Raw genomic sequence first — 22,871 nt, 5'->3', positions numbered from 1 at the left:
AATCTTGTAAACCTTTGCTAATCAAGTTTAGCCTTTTTGATATATTTTGGAATTACGTTGGGATGATAATATTTCACAATTAAATCTTTTAAAAACTACATTCATAGATCTTTGGGGTGATAACATTGCTATGAATGACCTGTTGAACAACTCTATTGTGGAGTTTCTCAACATCTAACATAAAGAAACCAGATGTATCAAACGTACATTGTATAAACACATGTTGAGTTTCCATACACGTTTGTTCATGCTTTTTCATTTTGTATTAATCGACTTTTAAAGCAGTCTGCCCCATGCTGAAAGTCTCTCTCCTCGAGCAAACGAAAGAAGAGAGGAAACTCCTATTATATTCATACAAATATATTTCCTTTCTATCCATCATAGACTCAAATTGTATATTTATTTTGAGAAAACTACAATATCCCTATGTAGAAAAACCTATTTATTTATTGTTTTTTAAAAATAATCTAGAAAGACCAAGAACCCATGTATAGAACAAAAGATACTATTTGAACAACATGAAATAAGATATTTAAATTATTATTTATATATCATTTTGAATTTAATTTCAATTTTTTAAAACATATGCACTTTCATGATACTGTCTTAAAATAATTTTCATTTTTAAATAACTTTTCAGTCACTCTTACCATCAAATTTTTTTTCTCCAATTCATTATTATACTATGTTTAAACCAGTGGAAACCACAAATGTCTTACAAGCTCATACTTTAACACAAAAAAACTAGGGAAATTGTCCGAAAAATCCTAATATTTTCAGAAAAGTTACATTTTAGTCCTAAGATTTTTTTTAAAATAAAGGTCCCAATTATTTGTAAATACATGATAATATGTCATTTCATGTTAAAAGAAAAAAAGCACTTTTTGTAAATTTGAGCAAAAATGAAAAATCAGGACTTTTATGTTCAAAAAAATCTTGGGACTAAAGTTTAATTTTTTCGAAAATATTGTGACTTTTCTAACAATTTCCCAAAACACTAATGAAAATATAAAAATTGTTCTTTGAAAAAAATGACATGATATGTAGCGATTCAATATTGGCATTTAAAAACAAAATCCACACAAACTCCTGTTTAATTTAAATAATTAATAACATAAACCGAACCAGTCAACTTTTAACAAATTAGTAACAAACACATACATTTCTTTTCTTATTTCTATCGTAATAATAAATGAAAATTATTTTTGACAATTGTAATATTCTTATTATTACATTTGATACATATCATTTTGATTTTTTGATTTATTGTTTCTTCCACTTATCAGTTTATGATTTTTGTAATTTTATTAAATTTCACATAATAATAACTAATGTAATAATTGTAATAAATATAATAATAACTGCATGTTTATTTAATTAATGCAAGTTTCCTTTTAATTTCTAAGTTTCTAAATTTAATCTAATTATTTTGTTTGTTTATTTATTTATATTATTTGTTTAAATTTAAAAGAGAAACAAAAAAAAAAGTTAAAAATAACAAATTAAACATTACATTTAAATAATTCAATATTTTTCTTTCTTTCTTTATAAATTCAAACTTCCTAAATTTATAAATATTAATATTTTTTCAATAAACGCATGTAATACACAAATCTCACAATAATAGACACAATAATAGACGAACCTTTTGTGATTATTTTTGTAACACTTTTCTCATAGACAAATATATCTTCAATTTTATTGTTGTCTCCGGTCAATTTATTATTATAAATAATTTCTTAGAAAATGCAATAAAGCAATTCAGATTTTGTTTTAATCATCATCAAAACAAAAGATTGGGACAAATGCAACAACAAAGTGTGTGGTCGCTCGTGCATACATATGCATGTATGTAAATACCGAGTCCTTAGTTTTAATGACTTAAAAGATGTATGAACTTTTAAATGTTTGATTTTAAAGATAAAATGTGTGATTTTAGATCCGTGAATCTTTTAAATGTTTGCTTTTAAACACAAATGTTGCATACATGCAACAGAAGTAACAGAAAAACGACATTCAATCTTCATCAACGAGATTAGAAATGGATTTGATTTCTTGTATTTAAACCCAAAACAGAAGCCACTCATCTAACAAGCGATTTGCCTATTGTAATTTGTAAGATTTAAAAGACACATTTTATTAATAGTATGAATTGGAGTTTAAACTTTTCAATTTGTACCCTATGACTAAAGATACATTCGTATAGATCGTGGAAACCAAAAACCCTAAAACATGCTCTACAATCCACTCTTTTCTACCACTATAACTCGAGGAAAATACAATTATACATACAAAATAAAATAAAGGATGAGAGTTTGCGGATTAGGTTTTGTTATGTTGATTTTCAAAATAGCCTTTTTCCCATTTCTCAACTTGTAATATGGAGTTGGTTTTTCTTCTAATAATAGATTTTAACGCTTGAGGTTCATATGGTGGTGGCATAGTGCATGGAGTGGCGCGTGAAGAAGGGCCTTTGACCATGGATTCCATCATGAATTCCTTCTCAAACCCCTTTGAACCACAAACCATTGCTTCTGAACAAAGCTCAACTGCTTTTTCAGGTATTGTTGGTTTGTATTTTAATAGCTTTGAGTATTCGGTTAAAAGATGGAACATGTAGTCATACACCTTTTCCATTTTCAACTCCTCTTGTATAAAACTACTCGCTGTTTTTCCTATCTCTTGTGCCTGCCAAATGCCAATGCCATCGTAAACAAAAAGATCACAGTCGTCAGGACACAGGACAGGACATGACATGACATGACAGTATCGGGTATATTATAATAGAGTATTACCTTTTTTTTATGTGTGTTGCCCCAATCAACTGCAAACTTAATGGATCTACATTTGTCATTTTCTTTAATAGGCCAATAATGGTGAACAGGCATTAATCCTCTCGTAAAAAAGTCATAGTAACGTGGCTTCACTATAAAAGTCACCGAGTCACAAGCAAGAATGTATTTATCACTCACGGACCATGCGGACCCCTCGATATAAATCTTGTATCTGTTAATAAAAAAAAACAACAAAATTCATCAAATACATGTCATAACAATGATCTTGAAAAGAAAATAAATATATATATATATATATATATATATATATATATATATATATATATATATATATATATATATGTATTATTAATATTCTCTTGCCTATGAACACACTGGCTGGCCAAATCTGATTGCTTGAAACCTTGCTGTGATTCTTTAAACCAATCCTGAAAGGAATCATCAACAATTGTTTAATTCAAATTGTTGTGTGTATGATTACTGATTATAATAAGAATTTGAGTATATTACAGTTTTGGTCCATGAGTATAGTTGATTTTTTGCGATTTTGGTCCTAATGGGTTTTCAATTGCAATTGAGTAAATTACATTTTTGGTCCCCGAGCATATCTGAGTTTTTCAGCCATATGGGGACCAAGAGTAGTCATTTTTCTTAGAAATTGGACAAAAAATGTTACAAGAACCTCAATAAGGACCAAAGTTGCAAAAACCAATTATACTCAGGGACCAAAACTGTAATTCACTCTAAGAACTAATTTAATAGCTGTGAAAGAAATTAAACCTGGGCATAGACCCGGGCATTCCAGTCCTGTTTTTCAGAGACATTGCATTTGAGAAGATCCATTCGGGTGTCAGCAACAACTGGATTACCTTTCCAGTAAGCATAAGGTTCCCTATCTACCCATTTACTCCTTGTGTTTCCTTCATTTAGCTCTTTCAACAAAGATCCCCATGGCTTTATATTAATCTCCGGCCTGAAAAACAGTTTGATTTATGAATTCATTCATTCAAGATTATTATAAAATATGATAAAAAGGGGATTATATATACTTTATACTTACCACCCCCAAAAGGACCAATCTGGGAAAACAATGTCTAGAGTGGAATCATCACTGCAGTAACGAAACAAAGGTGGTGGAGCAACTGCATCAGGGCCTTGATAGTACTTCTTCAAGATGACTGGCCAGTCAACGCAGTCAAACATGAGGTCCAAATCCGGGACCTTTCCAGGGTATTTTCGTAATAGTTGCAGGATCCCCCAAAGAGTGAAAACATCTCTAGATTGAAATGACTTCTGATATGTTTCAACGTATGCTCTTCCGTTTGATATCACTAGACGGAAATTTGCAGTCTTTTTTGCCCTTTCCACCATATCTTCTGTGATTCCAGTCTCTTTCCATGGCTTTAGATCCTCATGAATCCAACGAAAGTATTCTGGACACTCCTGTGGTGGGTCGGATACGTATTCTTGATCTTGTATATTGAATGTTTTTGGGTAGTAATCAGCTGGACATGTTCTTGTGAGATTGCCTGAAGAGCATTTCAGTGGAATCTCTATTATCTTGGGTGGTTTTGAAGGGATTACTTGAGTTATGGTAGGTTCAATGTGCACTGTTTTGGTAGTTTGGACTGAACTCCGAGAAGGATTTTCAGCTATTGACTGTAACATGGAAGATCAAACACGGAACAATATTAGATTCAAATATGTGTATCAAAATTTCAATCAATTAGTCATTTTAATATGGAATTCAAATGAGGAAATGTAGCATCCTGTCCCTTCTATTAGCAAAGTAGTTGTGTTTTCTCTCAAGAACACATTATTGACATTCTTGATTCAAAAATAGGACCTAGATTTCCAACAACCATATTTATGATGAACTAATAAGAAAGCTTAGTTGGTTTGATAGAATTACATAATATGATTAGTATATTTTGTACAAGACAAAGGGGCAGAAACGCAGAATTATCAGTTATGTACACTTTATACTAAAGTAGAACTGTAGGTGCCGACACCTCCATATGTGGGACCGGAGAAAGGACGCGTATAAAAACCGACGAGTTTTACGTGGAACTGAATTCACGGCGAATGCAACGTGTTCATTTAACTTCCCAAAGAGGAATCTGGTATTACTACGTCGTTTTATCCAGCACAATTTTGGCGTTTCCACTATAGATTTAAAAATAAAAAAATAAAATAAAATAAAATAAAGCGAAATTCAAAAGCATAAGTCGGTCGAATCGGAGTCGGAGATGGAGACTTACGGAGCCGGAAGCGTCTAGCAAGCGAGTGGAAAGCAAGAGTCCGACGAACATGAAGATGAGGAAGAAGAGTAGTCGAACAGAGGATCTAGAAGTTGCTGTCATGATGGCAGATAGTAGCGGATGCCAGATCGTGTCTGAGAAATATCTGTAGAATCGTTTAGATCTCGATCCCCAAACGGAATTGCTACTCCCTTCGTCATACCAATCACGCTGCATCTTCAACCAAATCTAAATGTGTCTCGTCGACTCTGAGCTAAAACTGTTGTTGTTGGATTCTAGTGAGCTCCGAGATTCGGTGGTGATTTTAGTAGGATTGAATCAAAATGGATGTCAGTGTGTTGTTAGACAACTTTACAGAGTAGAGGAGGGAGGAAGGCGTTTTAACTTTTGTAGACCAGGGTTTTGGAAAAAAGAAGACACAGAGAAGGAAACAAAACCCGAGGTCCCGAGTCGCCGGGTTGAGAGTTGAGACTTTTCTTCCGGGGTTTTTGTAGTGTTGTGCCATTCTCTCTCTACAACCAAAATTCAAAATACTTTGTTTCTCTAAATTTGGGAAATACTTTTTTTAATAAATATAGCTAATTAAAATTATACGATTATCACTGCTTATACACAAAAAATAATTTGACATGAAAAAGGGGAAATTAAGCTAAAGTAACCATTATGATTTGTATTTAAAGAAAATTCCCAAAAGAAAAAATTTGTCAAAAAAACTAACAGGTTTGGCGAATCAAACAAAAAAAAACATTTTTATTTGAAAAAAAATGTATTTTGGACTGATATTTTAGATTTCATACCGAAATTCGAAGATCGAAAAAAAATATAAAAAAAAATTAACTTTAGAATTTTCAAAAACAGGTTTTAAAGAATTAATTTTGTCATTTAGAAAGGATTATCGACACAATTTATTACTTGTTTGTCTTTATATGTATTGACATTTTTTATCATCAAAGTATTTCAATGTGTTTTATTTTATGTAAAAAAAAAAGTTTGAATTCTAATGAACAATTGTGGATGTTTGAGATAAAAGTTTATTTTTTTACAAAAACTTAACAACTAGTAAGATCCGATCAATGAAATACATTGAAAACTTCTTCCATCTCTCTCTCTGATCTCTAAAACCACATGGTATCAGAGCGTAAGAGATCCTGAACCATCACATTAAATCCACGTATTGAAAACCCTTGAAATCACCAAACCAGCGAAGCATCATGGGAACAGACGATAACTCTTCCAGTTCCTCCGTGATTGTCCAGAATGTCCAGGACACACCATTCCCCACGGGTGTTACCCTTGACGACACAAATTACCCGTTGTGGTTGCAGTTGATGGAGATGAGGATCGGAGCTCGTAACAAATCCAGTTTCCTCACCGGTGCATCCGCGAAACCTACCACCAACGACAAGGCAATTGAAACATGGGTCACCGACAACAATAGGGTCAAGAGCTGGCTCATTGACTCGATGAACCTAACCCTAATGCGCCGATTCATACGTCTCCAAACGGCTGCAGAAATATGGGAGGCGGTGAAGAAGACGTTTTACGATGGGTCTGACGAAACCCAACTCTTTGAATTAAATCGCAGGTCCTTCACAACCCGGCAGAATGGTATAAGCCTACCTACATACTACAATGAATTGATTAGCATCTTTCAAGAGATTGATGCCCGTTTGGTAACTGAAGAAGCAGTTGTGGCTGCGACGGTGGCAGTAAACAAAACCCTATCTCGGTTTAGGGTCCACATCTTCCTAGCCGGATTAGATCAAGAATTCAATCATGCAGGTAGCGAAATTCTGAGGAAGGATCCAGCCTTGGATCTCGAGACCTCATATGCTTACATCCGTAAGGACTACACTCAATGACAGTCCATGGAATAATCCAAGCCAAAATCGGATAGCATAGTCCACATGGATGCACGAAATCAGAATCATAACAAAGGAAAGAGCAACAAAGGGAACACGTTCACATGTACCTACTGTGGTGAAGATGTACATTCAAAAGCAAAGTGTTGTGAACTCATAGGCTACCCGGAATGGTGGGATTTCACCAAGAAACCAAGGAAGAAGATTGGTCAAGCGGCCGTGGTTAAGTCTCCCCAGACTGAGGAAACAACAACACCCATGGCAGCTCACACTTCAGCAAATACGAGTATGTCATACACTACTAAAAATGATTAAAGTGATAAATGGATTATTGATACAGGAGTTACCAATCATATGTCAAATGATCTATCGAAATTAATTACACATCACGCTCTAAAACAAACAAATATCCAAACTGCAAGTGGTGAAATAAAACCAGTGATTGGTAAGGGTACAGTGAAAGTCACGGATTCTATGGATTTGGATTATGTCCTTATAGTCCCTTCTCTATCATCAAACTTATTGTCCGTTAGTCAAATCACTGAAGCTCTAAACTGTTATGTTATATTTTGGAAACATGACTGTGTATTTCAGGACTTGGTAACTCACCAGACTCTTGGCTATGGTACTAGACGTGGCAGGCTGTATTACCTTGAAGAAAATCATCAAAGTCAAGCGTATCATGCAGGGGTAGCTCATGTAAATAAGTCTATTGCAATGCTTTGGCATCGAAAACTAGGGCATTTATCTTTCACGTACCTTAGGAAACTTAAACCTAATTTGTTTTTGAATGAAACGGATCATGATTTCAAGTGTGGCATTTTTGATTTGGACAAAAACACGAAAATCTCTTATTCATCAAGTGATAATAATAAATCTACCATTCCTTTTATGAAGAGTCATTCGGATGTATGGGGGCCTGCCCAAGTACTTACTCTTGATGGTGCTAAGTATTTTGTAACTTTCATTGATGAATGTACCCGTATGGTGTGGGTATCACTCCTTAAAACCAAAGGAGAAGTAGTAAAAGCTTTTAAAGAACTATACCATATGATTAAAACTGTATACCGAACGGAAATTCATATACTCCAATCCGACAATGAAGGAGAGTATATAAATTACCAGATGAAAACATTTTGCAAAGAAAAAATGATTCACCATCAAAATTCTTGTGCAAGGTCACTGTTAGTCTATATTATTAGCCCGCTTGTTTATGGGCTCTTTTTTGTCTTTAGCCCATTAGGGTTTCTGTCTAGCTAGTATTTATATTTGCTTTATTCCTTGTAGTCTTAATGCTTTTCTCTGAGAACCCTTGTAATTTCTCTTTGATATAATCATATGAAAATGTTATCATGGTATCAGAGCAGAGGTTTGATACATTGTTAGAAGTCTTTCTAGGGTTACTGTAGCATTCCGTTTTCGTTCATTATCACTGGTACTCGTTTTTTTGATATGTTGATTCATTGCTACTGTCGGTTCGTTGTTGTTGTCGGTTCATTGCTACTGTTGGTTCGTTGCTGTTGTTGGTTCATAATTGTTGTTGATTCGTTATTCAAAAGATTGCTTCCGTTGGTTTGTTACTCCTTTCATTCTCAGATTATTGTATTGTCATTTTGGTTATTCATTCACTATCAACATGACTGGAAAGGATGATTCCCTTCAGTCAATCAGTACTCGTTTGGATGGAAAGAATTATACGTATTGGAGTTACGTTATGAAGAACTTCCTTTGCAGGAAGAATATGTGGGGCTATGTCACTGGGACTAAATCCAAACCCACAGTGCCTCAAACTAAGAATTATGATATGTTGTTTGATGCTTGGGAGACTGATAACTCCAAGGTTATTACTTGGATCAATAACTATGTTACTCAGTCCATTGGTATGCAGTTGGCTAAGTATGATACAACAAAGGAAGTTTGGAATCACTTGGAGAGACTGTATACTCGGTCCAATTTTGCTAAACAATACCAATTGGAATATGATATTCGTGCCCTTCAACATAATGACCAGAGCATTCAAGATTTCTATGCTGCTATGTCTGATCTCTGGGATCAATTGGCTCTTACTGAATCTAAAGAGTTAAAAGATTTTGAGCCTTACATTGCTAGGAGGGAAGAACAACGCTTGGTTCAGTTCTTGATGGCCTTGCGTTCTGATTTTGAAGGTCTTCGTGGAACAACTCTTCATCGCTCTCCTCTTCCTTCAGTTGATTCAGTTGTCCATGAGTTAATTGCAAAAGAGACTCGTATCGAGTCCCATGCAGATAAAGGGTTTAAAGCAACCTCTACTCCTACTCCCGCTCCTGCTGTGCTTGTTGTCTCCTCCAGTCAATCTCGACAAACTTCAAGAGTCGCTTATGATGAGTGTGCATTCTGCAAACAGAAGAATCATTGGAAAGCTCAGTGTCCATTGTTAGTCAACAATGGTAAATCTGGTCAACCTCATTCAGGGCAACAAAATAGGTCTGGTCAACAGAAGTATCAGTCACGTTCCTCTGGTACTCCTCCATGGACCTTTCATCCTCCACAGTTTGCTGTTGCTGCTGTTCCACCAATTGACACAAAATTTGTTGGACATATGCCACCATCTGCATTGGATCCCAAGGTGTTTGAGAGCTTTAGACAATATTTGGGTTCTATTCCCACTGCCATGTCTGCATCTATGTCTCATTTTGGTCCTTCTTCGTCTGAAACTTCAGGTATTCCCTCATCTTTGTGGATTTTAGATTCTGGTGCAACCCATCATATGACTCCTCATTTGTCATCATTTACTTCTTTGTCGCAAGTGTCATCTATTTCTGTTAAGTCTGGTAGTGATACATCTATGCTAGTTGAGGGTGTTGGGTATGTCTCCGTTTCTCATATAACTCTTCCTGATGTTTATTACATTTCCAAACTTACTTTGAACCTTGCCTCAGTCAGTTAGTTATGCAAGTCTGGTAATTGGGTGTTCTTTTCTGATTATGTCTGTGTTATACAGGATCAACACACCCAGAATGTGATTGGGATCGGCCGTAGGGTGGGGCAACTATATGTCTTGGAGGTCCTCAAAGTATCTGTTGTTGCTGCTTCCAGCATTGATTTATCTTCTTTTCGTTTGAGTCCTTTGTCATCTGAGTTTTATCTTTGACATTCTCGTTTTGGACATGTGTCTGTATCACGGTTGAATTTCTTAGCATCTAGTGGTGTTTTGATTCATTTAAACTCTTGTGATATATCTGATTGTAGTGGTTGCAAATTAGCAAAATTTTCTGCTTTACCCTTAAATAAAAGTATGTCTTGTTCTAGTGCTCCTTTTGATATTATTCATTCTGATGTGTGGGGTCCTGCACCAGTATCCACAAAGAGTGGGTCAACCTATTATGTATCTTTTATAGATGATTATACTCAATATACATGGGTTTATCTTATGAAACGCAGATCTGATTTCTTTGGTATTTACAACAATTTTAGAGCTCTTGTTAAAACTCAACATTCGGTTGTGATTAAGTGCTTCAGGTGTGACTTAGGGGGTGAATATACCTCTAATGATTTCACTCAGTTACTTGCTTCTGATGGTACCATACACCAGTCTTCGTGTACTGACACACCTCAGCAAAACGGTGTGGCAGAACGAAAACATCGTCATATTGTTGAGACTACCCGCTCATTGCTCCTGTATGTGCGGGTCCCTAGTGCCTTTTGGGGAGAAGCAGTCCTAACTGTTATGTATGTGATGAATCGTATCCCTACTTCATTGAATTCAGGAATATCTCCTTTTGAGAAGTTATATGGTCATCCACCAGACTACTCTTCCTTACGAGTTTTTGGATGTACTTGTTTTGTTCTTCGTCCTAACGTTGAAAGGAACAAGCTGGGGCCGAAATCTGCTATTTGTGTATTTTTGGAGTATGGGATTGGTCAGAAAGGATACCGTTGCTATGATCCCGTGAGTCAGAAGTTATATGTTTCTCGGCATGTTACCTTTTTGGAACATATTCCTTTCTACTCGATTCCTGCTACAACCCACAATGTAACAAAGTCTGATCTTCTGCATATTGATCCTTTTAATGAAGATATAGAGGCTCAAGACTCATCTATGCCACATGATCCCTCAGCACATAACACACCCACTTCTTCATAGGGTGCCTCGACTCCACCTGTTCCTGAGCTTGATCCTCTGATTATTGAAGTTGAGGATCCTCCTCCACCACCACCTCTCAGGAGATCTTCTCGTCCTGTCAAGTCCACCAAGCTACCAAAATTTTCTTACTCTACATATTCAGGACCGTTTGCTTCATTTATAGCAAGCATCCATCATCTGTCTGAACCTGAATCATATAGAGAAGCTGTTTCAGATCCTCTTTGGCAGAATGCTATGGCTGAAGAACTCACTGCTCTTCATCAGACTCATACATGGGATTTGGTTTCTCTTCCTCCTGGGAAACATACGATAGTTTGTCGTTGGGTGTACAAGATAAAAACAAAAGCTGATGGCTCTGTTGAATGATATAAGGCTAGACTTGTAGCAAAAGGGTATTCCCAACAGTATGGTTTTGACTACGAGGAGACATTTGCCCCAGTTGCAAAGATGATGATAGTTCATACTATGATTGCAGTTGCAACCATTCGACAGTGGAAGATCTTTCAAATGGATGTCAAGAATGCCTTTTTGAATGGTGACCTTCATGAAGAGGTTTATATGACCCCTCCTCCAGGAATTCAACACCGAACGGGCGAGGTTTTTCGGCTTCGCAAAGCTTTGTATGGGCTCAAGCAAGCCCCTCGTGCTTAGTTTGAGAAATTCTCCACAGTGATTACCTCCCTTGGATTTGTCCAAAGTAATCACAATTCTGCTCTGTTTGTTAGATGCTCAAGTGCAGGACGGATTCTTCTGTCCTTATATGTGGATGACATGATTATTACAGGTGATGACCATGGTGGTATTGAGTCTTTGAAGCATGATCTAGCTCGTCGATTTGCTATGAAGGATTTGGGCTTGCTGTGTTATTTCTTGGGTATTGAGGTCGCTCAGTCTAAGAAAGGGTACCTTCTTTCCCAGACTAAATATATGTCTGAATTGGTTACACGGGCGGAACTTTCTGACAATTGGACTGTTGATACCCCTCTTGAAACCAATGCTCGATACTCTCCTATTGATGGTGTTCCTTTGTCTGATCTGAATCTTTATCGTACTGTGGTGGGAAGTTTGGTTTATCTCACAGTCACTCGTCCAGATATTGCTCATGTTGTTCATATTGTCAGTCAGTTTGTTACTGCACCTACCTCTGTTCATTGGGGAGCTATTCTTCGTATTCTGAGATATCTTTGTGGCACTCAGTTTCAGACTCTCTTGTTTCCCTCGACGTCTTCTCTTGAGCTATGTGCCTATAGTGATGCTGATTGGGATGGTGATCGTCATGATCGTAAGTCTACCACTGGATTTTGTGTATTTCTTGGAGAGTCTCTTATTTCATGGAAGAGCAAGAAACTGGATGTTGTCTCTAGATCTTCCACGGAGGCTGAATATCGTGCTATGGCTGTAACTACATGCGAGATTATCTGGCTACGGTGGCTGCTTGCGGATATGGGAGTTTACATTTCTTCACCTACTCCCTTGAATTTGATAATAAAAGTGTGATACAAATTACGAAGAATTCTATTTTTCATGAGCGGACGAAGCACATTGAGATTTATTGTCATTTTACTCGTCATCATCTACAGCTTGGGACCATTTCGCTTCCATTTGTTTCATTAACTTTGCATCTTGCAGATATTTTTACGAAGGCTTTATCAGCTTCTCGGTTTCGGTTCTTATGTGACAAACTCTTAATGCTTATTGCTGCGGCATTATGAGTTTAAGGGGGGATGTTAGTCTATAGCCCGCTTGTTTATGGGCTCTTTTTTGTCTTTAGCCCATTAGGGTTTCTATCTAGCTAGTATTTATATCCGCTTTATTCCTTGTAGTTTTAATGTTTTTCTCTGAGAACCCTTGTAATTTCTCTTTGATATAATCATATGACAATGTTATCAGTCACCACAGCAAAATGGCCTTGCCGAGAGACGAAACAGGCAACTACTGGAAATTGTTAGAGCTTCCCTCTTTGACATGGAAGTTCCTCGGAAGTTTTGGGGTGAGGCATTGAGATCCGCATCGTACCTTGTCAACCGCACACCATCCAGGGAATTGGAATTCAAGACACCACTACAAACACTACGTGAACTAACCAAGACACAAATCAGTGAAGGTCTTGTGCGTCGAATATTTGGCTGCACAACTTATGTACATCAAAACTTAGGGAAGTTAGAACCACGATCTGTCCGGTGCATGTTCCTCGGGTATGCGGATGCCAAGAAAGGCTACCGGTGCTTTGACCCAGTTGAAAACAAAGTCCATGTTACACGTGATGTAGCATTTCATGAAACCATTCCATTTTTTGGTCATGCATGTTCTCTTCAGGGGGAGAGAGAAGAAAAAGAAAAAGAAGAAAAAATACATGACGTATTGGAAATGTGTAACATAGAACATGTAGTGCATGATGTCGATGTCGAGGAAGAAGGCAATGGAGACTCAGCACATGTCAACACAGCACATGCCCACGTCGATACGTCTAGTACCAGTACCGAGCCACAGTCCAGTACCCAAGTTGAGTTACCAGATCTGCAAGGAAGGGAAGATAAATCGGAACCGGAAATCCAGGAACCAGAGGTGAGAAACACCATTAATAGTCCAGAGGTTGACCCCGACCCTGGTTATTTTGATACTATTTTGCAGGATATTAATGAGGAGGAGGAGGCTGGAAGTGAATGAAGGTACCCTATGAGAAATAATCGAAACAACATAAGAAGTAATATGTACCAGATTTGAAGGCAAAGGCAAAGTATCCAATCGGAAACTTTGTTTCTCATCACCGACTGTCGGATACACATGCACTAAGAGTCGAACGTATTTCAACTACCAACATTCCAAGAGATGTACAAGAAGCACTTAAAGACGAAAAATGGAAGAAAACAATGAATGAAGAAATGGAGGCACAACAAAAGAATGAAACGTGGGAATTATTAGTGAATTTGCCAAAAAATAAAAAGACTGTTGGGTGCAGGTTGACTTATAATGTAAAGCTTGATGAAAAGGGCAACATAGACCGGTACAAGGCTAGGCTCGTAGCCAAGGGGTACACACAGAAATATGACATTGATTATGGGGACACATTTGCACCAGTGGCAAAGATGAACACAATTCGAATCCTAATATCTATTGTTGCAAACAGAGACTAGCCCTTGAAACAATTTGATGTAAAAACGCTTTCTTAAATGGATACTTAGAGGAAGAAGTGTACATGGATCCGCCACCAGGAATTGTGAGCAATGGAAAAGTATGTAAACTAAAAAGGGCATTGTATGGGTTGAAACAATCTCCAAGAGCATGGTTTGGAAGATTCTCCGCCTTCATGAAGAAAATCAGATTCAAACAGAGTGATGCGGACCACACACTCTTTGTCAAGGGTGGAGGACAGAAAGTGACAACACTCATATTGTATGTAGATGATATGGTGATTAATGGGAATGACCCTGAAGAAATATCAAATCTACAAAAAGTTCTCGCCACTGAATTTGAACTAAAAGAACTTGGACACCTTAAGTACTTCTTAGGTATCGAGGTTTCACGATCTAAAGCTGGAATAAATCTGTGTCAACGGAAGTATATCTTGGATCTACTAACAGAAACGGGAATGCTAGATTGTAAACCGGTAAATACCCCTATCGAAACTAACCATAATCTGTCTATTATGGAAAACCAGGTGCCGGCTAACAAAGAGAGGTATCAAAAATTGGTGGGTAAACTCATTTATCTAGCTCACACTAGGCCGAATATTGCCTATGATGTGAGTGTTGTTAGCCGGTTTATGCACGCTCCGGGTGAAGAACACATGAATGCTGTACATAGGATATTAAGATATCTTAAGGCGTCTCCTGGAAAAGGGATTGTTTTTTGGAAAAAATGTTGAACATAATACCGAATTGGAGGTGGCTGGATACACAATGCCGATTGGGGTGGAGATAGGACGGATGGCAAGTCAACCTCAGGATACTTCACGTTTGTGGGGGGTAGTTTAGTGACTTGGAGAAGTAAAAAACAGAAGGTGGTAGCTAGATCAAATGTAGAAGCTGAATTTCGTGGAATGGTGCATGGAATATGTGAACTATTGTGGATAAGAAGAATATCGCTAGATCTGGGTATATACTTGAGTAAGCCTATGTTACTCTATTGTGATAATGAATTTGCAGTCAAGATTGCAAACAACCCAGTACAACATGACCGAACAAAGCATGTGGAGATTGATAGACACTTCATTAAAGATCATCTTGAGAAAAGAACAGTGGAATTGCCACATGTAACATCAAAAGAGCAGCTGGCTGACATGTTGACTAAAGTTGTGTGTGGGAAGATTTTCGAAAGCTCTCTGGACAAGCTGGGAATGATAAATATCCATTCTCCACCTTGAGGGGGAGTGTTGGCGAAAGCTTAGCTGGATAAGGATAATTAGATAATTGTAGTTTGTTGTGTAAATATTATCAGATCCTAGAATAGCTGATAGATAGTTATTTTATTTGTTGTATAAGTACTGTAAGATCCGATCAATGAAATACATTGAAAACTTCTTCCATCTCTCTCTCTGATCTCTAAAACCACAGTATTAGGTGTTGAAATGATGTTATGGTAGAGGGTTCAAGACTCATGTTGAACAAGATTTAAGAATATGATTATATATGGGTGTTTGAGTTTGTAGTTCTAAAAACAAAATACACATAACTAAAGTACAAAAATCTAATTACCAAACAAAAAAAAAATGAAATTTTACAAATGGATATCATGGACAATCAAGAATGCCAATTCCAATAGAACTTTTCCACTTTCTCCACTCCTCTTAATATCTTTTCTTTTCTTTTAAGAATAGCATCAAGCGTAGAGCGGTCATAAGGTTGGGGCATTGTACATGGTGCTACATCACTTGTACCGTTCTTCACCAACGATTCCATCATGAAGGCCATACTAAGCCCTTGGGCACTACAAGCTATGCTCTCAGAACATAGCTCGACTGCCCGAGGTGGAACCTTTGGCTTATACTTTAAAAGCTTTGCATACTCATTCAACAAATGAAACATGTAATCGTACACATTGTCCATTGTCAAATCTTCTTGTATAAATTTACTTCCCGCTTTCCTTATCAACTCAACCTGAATACATAAAAGTAAAACCCACATGATATGACATTAGATAGATTGGTCACATGTCCCATCTACATGTGTATATTTTGGAGTCTACATGCATACCTTATGCTCGTTACTGTTTCCCCAAGCAACTGCAAACTTTATCGACATGCATTTGTTGTCATTGCGTATGGGCCAATAATGGCGCATAGGCATTAACCCCCTTGAGAAAAAGTCGTAGTATTGCGGCTTCACATATAGGGTTACAGAATCACAAGCCATAATGTATTTTTCACTAACTGACCAAGCTGACCCCTCGATATAAATCTTGTACCTATATATTTCCATAATAAATAAATAAGATAAAGTTTTTATTTTTAACCCATATCATATTGTGTGTCCAAAGACAAGTATTTCTGTACCTATGATTGCATTGCTTAGTGAGGCTTGAATTTTTGAACCCTTGCTTTACTTCTGAAGGCCAGTCCTGTAAAACAAACTAACGATTAAACTTGATTTTGATTATTTATTTGACCATACCACATAACGTCGTCGTATCAACTATCAAAGTAATCAATTCTTAAAATTTGGATATTTTAACTTTGACTTTTGATAAGTCAAACTGCATGAATATGATATATCATATACCTGGACGTAGATCCGAGCATTCCATTCGTGTTCAGCGGAAACGTTACATTTAAGAAGTTCCATCCGTTTTCCGGCAACGAAAGGATTACCTTTCCAATACGCAAAACGATCGCGATCTTTCCATGGAGTTCTCTGGTTTGCTGAAATTATGTCTCTCGATAAGCGTTCCCATGGCCTTACGTTCGTTTCAGGCCTAAAAAAAGGAAGAAAAACCTTTAAGATACATGCATGATACATATTCATATAAGAATTTGTACGCATGAATCAGATTATTACCATCCCCAGAACGACCAATCGGGAAAGACAATGTCGAAAGTGTTGTTATCGCCACAGAATCGAAAGAGAGGTGGTGGGCTGATTGAATTGGGTCCGGGAGTGTAATCGGTAGACCGGATGACCGGCCAGTCAACACAGTCAAACATGAGGTCTAGATCAGGAATTTTGCCCGGGAACCTTCGTAACAACTGTAGGATCCCCCATAGAGTGAAAGTATCTCGACTTTGAAAACCCTTTTCGTAAACCTCAACGTAAGCCCTTCCGTTTATAATCACTAATCTGAAGTTGGCTGTTCTGTTGGCTCTTTCCACCATCTCTAGCGTGATTCCGGTTGATGTCCATGGCCGGAGATCTTCGTAAATCCACCGAAAGTAATCAGGGCACGTGTTCGGCGCCGGCGATAGGCGGGGAGGTTGATATGTAGACTTGAATTGTTTTGGGTAGTAATTTGTTGGGCATGTTGTCGTCATGGGTCCATTGAAACAGTTTAGCCCAAATTCTTTTAAATGATTAGGTATCGATTTGGTGATCTATATAAAGTGTCAAAAAGATTTTGATGTTATTATAACCATGCTATGCATTAATAAGTGTGCGAAATGGAAGAGATTAGACTTACAGTGAGGGTAGAATTCGAATCGTCAAGGAATATGTATAGAATATAAAATACGCAAACGAGTGTGAAGATAAAGAAGAGTGATTGGGAAGTTCTTGTCACCAAATTCTTCCGAGCAAACGCCCTCCACATTGCCTCTGTTCTTCAACCGTTGGTAAATCTGTTAACTTTTCAAGAGAAAAGGTCAAAAATTAGCCGACGAATTGGTGTTCTTGAGGTAGAATTATTAAGATGTTGAAGAGTTGTTCGTCAACCTTGCTTATCGAATAGAAATGGTCAAATTAGGGGTCGTTGAGGTAAAAAGATTTGTTTTTTTCTCCTGTCTTCTAAATTTCCTTCTGGGTATGAGAATCGTAAAAATGTTGGTAAATTTGAAGACGAAAGGTCAAGATGGGGTGAAAAGCTGGAGTTTTTGAGGTAAAACGACGGTTTCTTTTTCCCTTTTTCCTGGGGATGATGATTATAAAGAGGGATTGATTGATCCATATGGGATGGGAGTAATTGTTTTGATTTTCAGTTGCAAACTTGCAATAATTAGGGGAAAAAAGAAGATATGAAAAAAGAAGAAATGGGTTCCAAAGAGAGGAGGCAGCATGAGGTTCGGTGTATGCAGGGTTGTGCGCCATAACTTCTCCTGGTCGTACTGTGCATCTGTTCTACAGCAATCGCTGGACTGGGAGGTACTCCTATCATTTAGGATCCAAATACTGTCTTATTTATTTACTTTATTTTTTTAAAGTTAAGTAGTTAACCTATCTTGTCAAACATTTTGTAGAACAACCTTTTCAATTTTGTGATATTCGCCTATTTGATAATGGCAAGTATCATTTAAATGAAGGTAAAACACTAAAATATGATAGATTTTTGTTAGAGGAAATTATAGTTTTGGTCAATCGGGTTACATCAATATACAACTTTGGTAGTAATTTTGTAAATTTGACATCATGAAGGCAAATACATCGGTTTTAGGTTTTAGGGTGTTTGGTGAAAAAACTTATTATTTATTAGCTTATTGGCTTATAAACTAATAAATTAGAGAGAGTTAACTTATGAAAAAGACTTATTAGCGGTTTGTTATAATTATCAATTATTTTTATCCAAACACATTTTTATCATATAATGATGTGGAACAGCTAATAAATTGTTTTGTCAAACATCCTTTAGTCGTATAGCTCGTTATCGTCCATTAAATTTTCGTTAAACGTATGTAAAATGACAATTATATAATTATTTAGGTTTTTTTGATATTAATATAGATTAGAATACCGATTTTATATATATAAAAAAATTGAAAATATGCCCAAAAAGGCTAAAGCTATCGACTTCTCTTATTGACCTTAGTTTTCTGTCTCTTATGTTTCTACGTTCCAATACCACTCACTCTGTACCAACATTGGACAACACTCCCTCTTCTCGCTCGCCTACAATCAAGATATATCTCTCGCACTCTCATCCACCATCAAAACCGTCGACGACAGTGGTAAATCCGATGATACATAATCATTGATAATCTTTTCTCTCTCCCTCCATCTCTTTCACATATGCACAAAATCGTGTTGACCTAGTTTTGGTACATTTCAGATTTTGATCAAATTTTAGGGTTTTGTTTTCCAGTTTTTGGATTCTAGCTTAATCTAAGTGTAACACCCCATTTTTGAATTCCAATAGAATTCAATATAAACCGTCGTTTACAAAATTCAAAGTAGAGATATATTACTTTTTAGCCAAATTAATCATCATAAACATGTAGGAAACGTTAATACGATTTTGGTAGATATAAAGAATGCCCGAATCCGACTTCATATGAAGAAGTTATGTTTCTTCGAAGTTTCGCGATTAAACCGACACGATTACTTGCGTCGTAAAATACGAATCATAGATAGATCACTTATTAGCATAAACAATCTAAACGGAAGTCGTAGTAATCATAAAACCGAGAGTGTGCATATAGAGAACGTCCAAATCTGATTTCGCATGTGCAAGTTATGATTTTTTGATGTTTCAGTGCAACAGTATGTGATACAAAAAACGAAATTTAAATTGATCGATTGTTAGGAAAAACAATCTAAAAGAGAGTCGAATATCTCATAGATATAAAGATAGTCAAGAACGGAATTCGTATGGATAAGTTATAATTTTTATACGGACTTTAACAATCTAAGCTTGTTAAAAATATAGTTTAATTTTTAGACGACAAAGTCTAAATGAAAGTTGTAGATATCGTCGATAGGTACATGTGGATATAAAGAACGTCGAAGACGGAGCTCGTATGAAGAAGATATGTTAGTGCAATCTCCCGATTTTATCTATAAGTTAAGCTACTCTCATATTTTTTGAAGTGTAACTTATATTTATATTCATAGTCGTTGTTAATGATAAATAAATAAGATTTTTCAATAATTCTAGTTATAATATTGATTGATCTACTTATGTGAGAGTGTCTGGAATGGTTATGTTGGCTTGATTATTGGATTTTAGAAAGGCTATACGCCAAAATGGTCCTGTCTCCCAACTCTCCAGCCCGACCGATCCTTATTTGATAGAACTCTCGGTATTCATTGGGATTAGTGAAAGATCTAGTTTCATTACCAGATCGTCATAGAAATTAATAAGTTAAAGTATTATAAGTTAATACTCATTAGACGTGTTGACAACCAGTGAGATCGCCCAGAAAGCTGTTAATCTTCTGAGAAACTGTCTAGGTGAGTTATCTCACTATACCACATAATACTATATATATATATATATATATATATATATATATATATATATATATATATATATATATATATATATTCATGTATGTTAGGATATAGCGCTAATAGAGTAGGAAGTATAAATGTGCTTGTCTAATCTAAAGTACAGTCTCTATATGCGTAATTATTATAACATTATACTTAGGTAGGGGTTAATGGTGGAACTGTAACGAGGTCGGGAGCCTATAGGCCCATGTAGATTTAGTTAGGGGGTGGTGGTGGAACCGTTAAAGAGGTCGGGAACCTATTCCAAGATACACATCTTATTGCCAGATCGTAAGCCATTGTTTGTATGTATGCATATGTATTGTAGTATATGGTATCTCAGGGAACTTATTAAGCCCAACGTTTACCCAATTAATATTAAATGTTTTCAGGTACTCCATCAAGTAATAAGAAGGGCGAAGCTCGACTGTACACACACATTAGCAATAAGATAAATAGATTTTGAATATAAAACATTGGTATTTGTGACAAATCAATGGAATGTTGTTTTATAAAAATGAAAAAAAATTGTTATGAAAATCGTGATATCACACTAAATTTAAGTTGCATGTGGTGATATATGGTGGTGGTGGTGGTGAAAAATGATGGTAATATACAGTGGTTGCAACGTTTGCAAGTTGGTGTACAATGGTTTTAAGCTATGTATAGTATGCAGAGACATTGGGAAAGCTTTCAAGTTTAAGGTTTGTAAACTAATGTAGCAAATAGAGCCCGTGATTTGTTATCCCTTAATGGCTGAGTAATAGAATCTAGTGAAAGAATTGAATGAAGAAGACCAATGGAGATAGTATTGTATATAAGTTATAAACATAGAATATATTATGAAATATACTTTCAATGTATGAAATGATGAAAAAATGAAGTAGGGTTAGATTTGAAACATTATTTGCATCATTTTTTTACACCATTTTGGCGTAAAAAGATGGAGTTGGGTCGGAGATGGTCTACTTTGTCTATTAGAACTTCTTTGAAAGCAACCATTAAGGGCGTTGGACTGTGGACACGAGGCATTATGGGCCAAGAATTCGATCCAGTTTGAATCTAGTTTTGGGTACGATTTTGGATCTGGATTCTCGATAACCGCGTTTACGATATGGGCATCAATATAATTTTTGGGTCTATATTCATGATCCGGTTAGGATTTGATGGATCAGATTATCCGATCTGGTTTGGTTAAAATACAGTTTTGACTGGATCCTGATTTTGGATCAAATCGGATCAATACCGGATATTCGGTTTCTGAGTGCACCAATATTTGCAATTTTTTGTAACAATACAAGCAAGGTGTAACACCCATACTTTTTATGCAATACAATTCTGTAATTTAAAAACATTTTCGGTTGATGGGCCCATTTAAAAAATTATGGTCCAAAAATTTTCAATTCATTTACAAATACATTTGTAAAACTTCAATTCGAGTATTACAACTGATACATCTGTAATCTAATATGCATTTATAAAACAAATATTGAATGCTTTATATATATGTCCTCATCCAATGTAATCCTCCGGCACCTTCCCGAGTCTTATGACCAAACTCAACTATCCGCCAAGTTCAACAAGAGTACTCAGCTACCCACCAAGTTGAATAACTATAATCAAATACCCGCCAAGACCTATAACTATACTCAGCTACCTGCCAAATCTAATATTTTTGAATACTGTTAGAAGTTATCCCTTCCAATATAGAGATGGCTAATATCAGAAGTAACCCTCTTGGCAAAACAATGTCTATTGTTGGAATCAACTCTCCCAACCGATATGCTTACCATTGTCATAATGTGATTTATTCTAATGAGATTCCATAAAGGTAAAATGATTGATCACTATTAGAAGTGACCCTTTGTAATGCCTGTGTTTCTGGGCCTGTCATTAATGTTGATATAATAGTCTAGGTTAACCTTTGTAACCCGTTTTGAAATAATAGAAGTGTATTATTTAAGTATTATGTGTTTTGTGTTTAATTGCTTAATTATGTGGTTGGATTAATTAAGAATAAAAATAAGCGTCAAAATTTAAGTGTAAAATAAACTTGATATCTTTGGATAATGTTGTAGTAGTTGAAACGAGATTTCCGAATATATAAAGAACGCCCAAATCTGACTTCGTATGAGGAAGTTACGATTTTCTGAAGTTTCGACTTAGCGGTATGCAACCTGAAATACTCGATTTGAGATCGAGCGGTTTTTAGCCGAAGCAATCTAAACGAGGATCGAAGGTCTCGTTGTTGGTATCGAAGCGATAAAAAGTTAGGCGAGAACGGACGTCAAACGAAGAAGTTATGAATTTATAACGAAGTTTTTCTGTCGCGGCCTATTAAAAATAAATAATAAAAATAAAGTTAAAATTAGCCGACGGAGTCTAAACGAAAGTTGTAGAGTGTAGTCTCACCTTCGCGTGGATATAAAGAACGTCGAAAACGGAGTTCGTATGAAGAAGATATGAATTTCCGAAGTTTATTA

The 22,871-nt window shown here is 36.2% G+C and overlaps 2 protein-coding genes across 3 annotated transcripts; both read right to left on the bottom strand.

The window, feature by feature from the left end:
* Positions 1–2,112: 2,112 nt before the first annotated feature.
* LOC111900786 (uncharacterized) lies at positions 2,113–5,530 on the bottom strand. 2 transcript variants are annotated; one of them, XM_042897090.2, is made up of 7 exons: positions 5,057–5,197; positions 4,808–4,961; positions 3,856–4,454; positions 3,576–3,768; positions 3,159–3,223; positions 2,796–3,006; positions 2,113–2,688 (listed from the first exon to the last, which is right to left on the bottom strand). In XM_042897090.2, exons 2-7 carry the CDS (start codon positions 4,811–4,813, stop codon positions 2,323–2,325), a joined length of 1,440 nt encoding a protein of 479 aa, XP_042753024.1. In that variant the 5' UTR covers positions 4,814–4,961; positions 5,057–5,197; the 3' UTR covers positions 2,113–2,322. The 2 variants fall into 2 exon arrangements, with proteins under 2 accessions (XP_042753024.1, XP_023752437.1); XM_023896669.3 differs by lacking the exon at positions 4,808–4,961 and having other exon boundaries at positions 5,057–5,530.
* Positions 5,531–15,682: 10,152 nt separating this feature from the next.
* On the bottom strand, positions 15,683–17,558 carry LOC111900792 (uncharacterized). The gene is made up of 5 exons (XM_042897503.2): positions 17,035–17,558; positions 16,759–16,951; positions 16,533–16,597; positions 16,234–16,444; positions 15,683–16,137 (listed from the first exon to the last, which is right to left on the bottom strand). The coding sequence occupies exons 1-5, from the start codon at positions 17,502–17,504 to the stop codon at positions 15,781–15,783; spliced, it is 1,296 nt and encodes a 431-aa protein (XP_042753437.1). The 5' UTR covers positions 17,505–17,558; the 3' UTR covers positions 15,683–15,780.
* Between the last annotated feature and the right edge of the window lie 5,313 nt (positions 17,559–22,871).

This window comes from Lactuca sativa, chromosome 8, assembly GCF_002870075.4.
Source record: "Lactuca sativa cultivar Salinas chromosome 8, Lsat_Salinas_v11, whole genome shotgun sequence".
In the NCBI taxonomy this organism is placed as follows: Eukaryota; Viridiplantae; Streptophyta; class Magnoliopsida; order Asterales; family Asteraceae; genus Lactuca; species Lactuca sativa.
The sequence above is the reverse complement of the archived record's forward strand: the minus strand, read 5'-3'. Positions and strand labels throughout refer to the sequence as shown.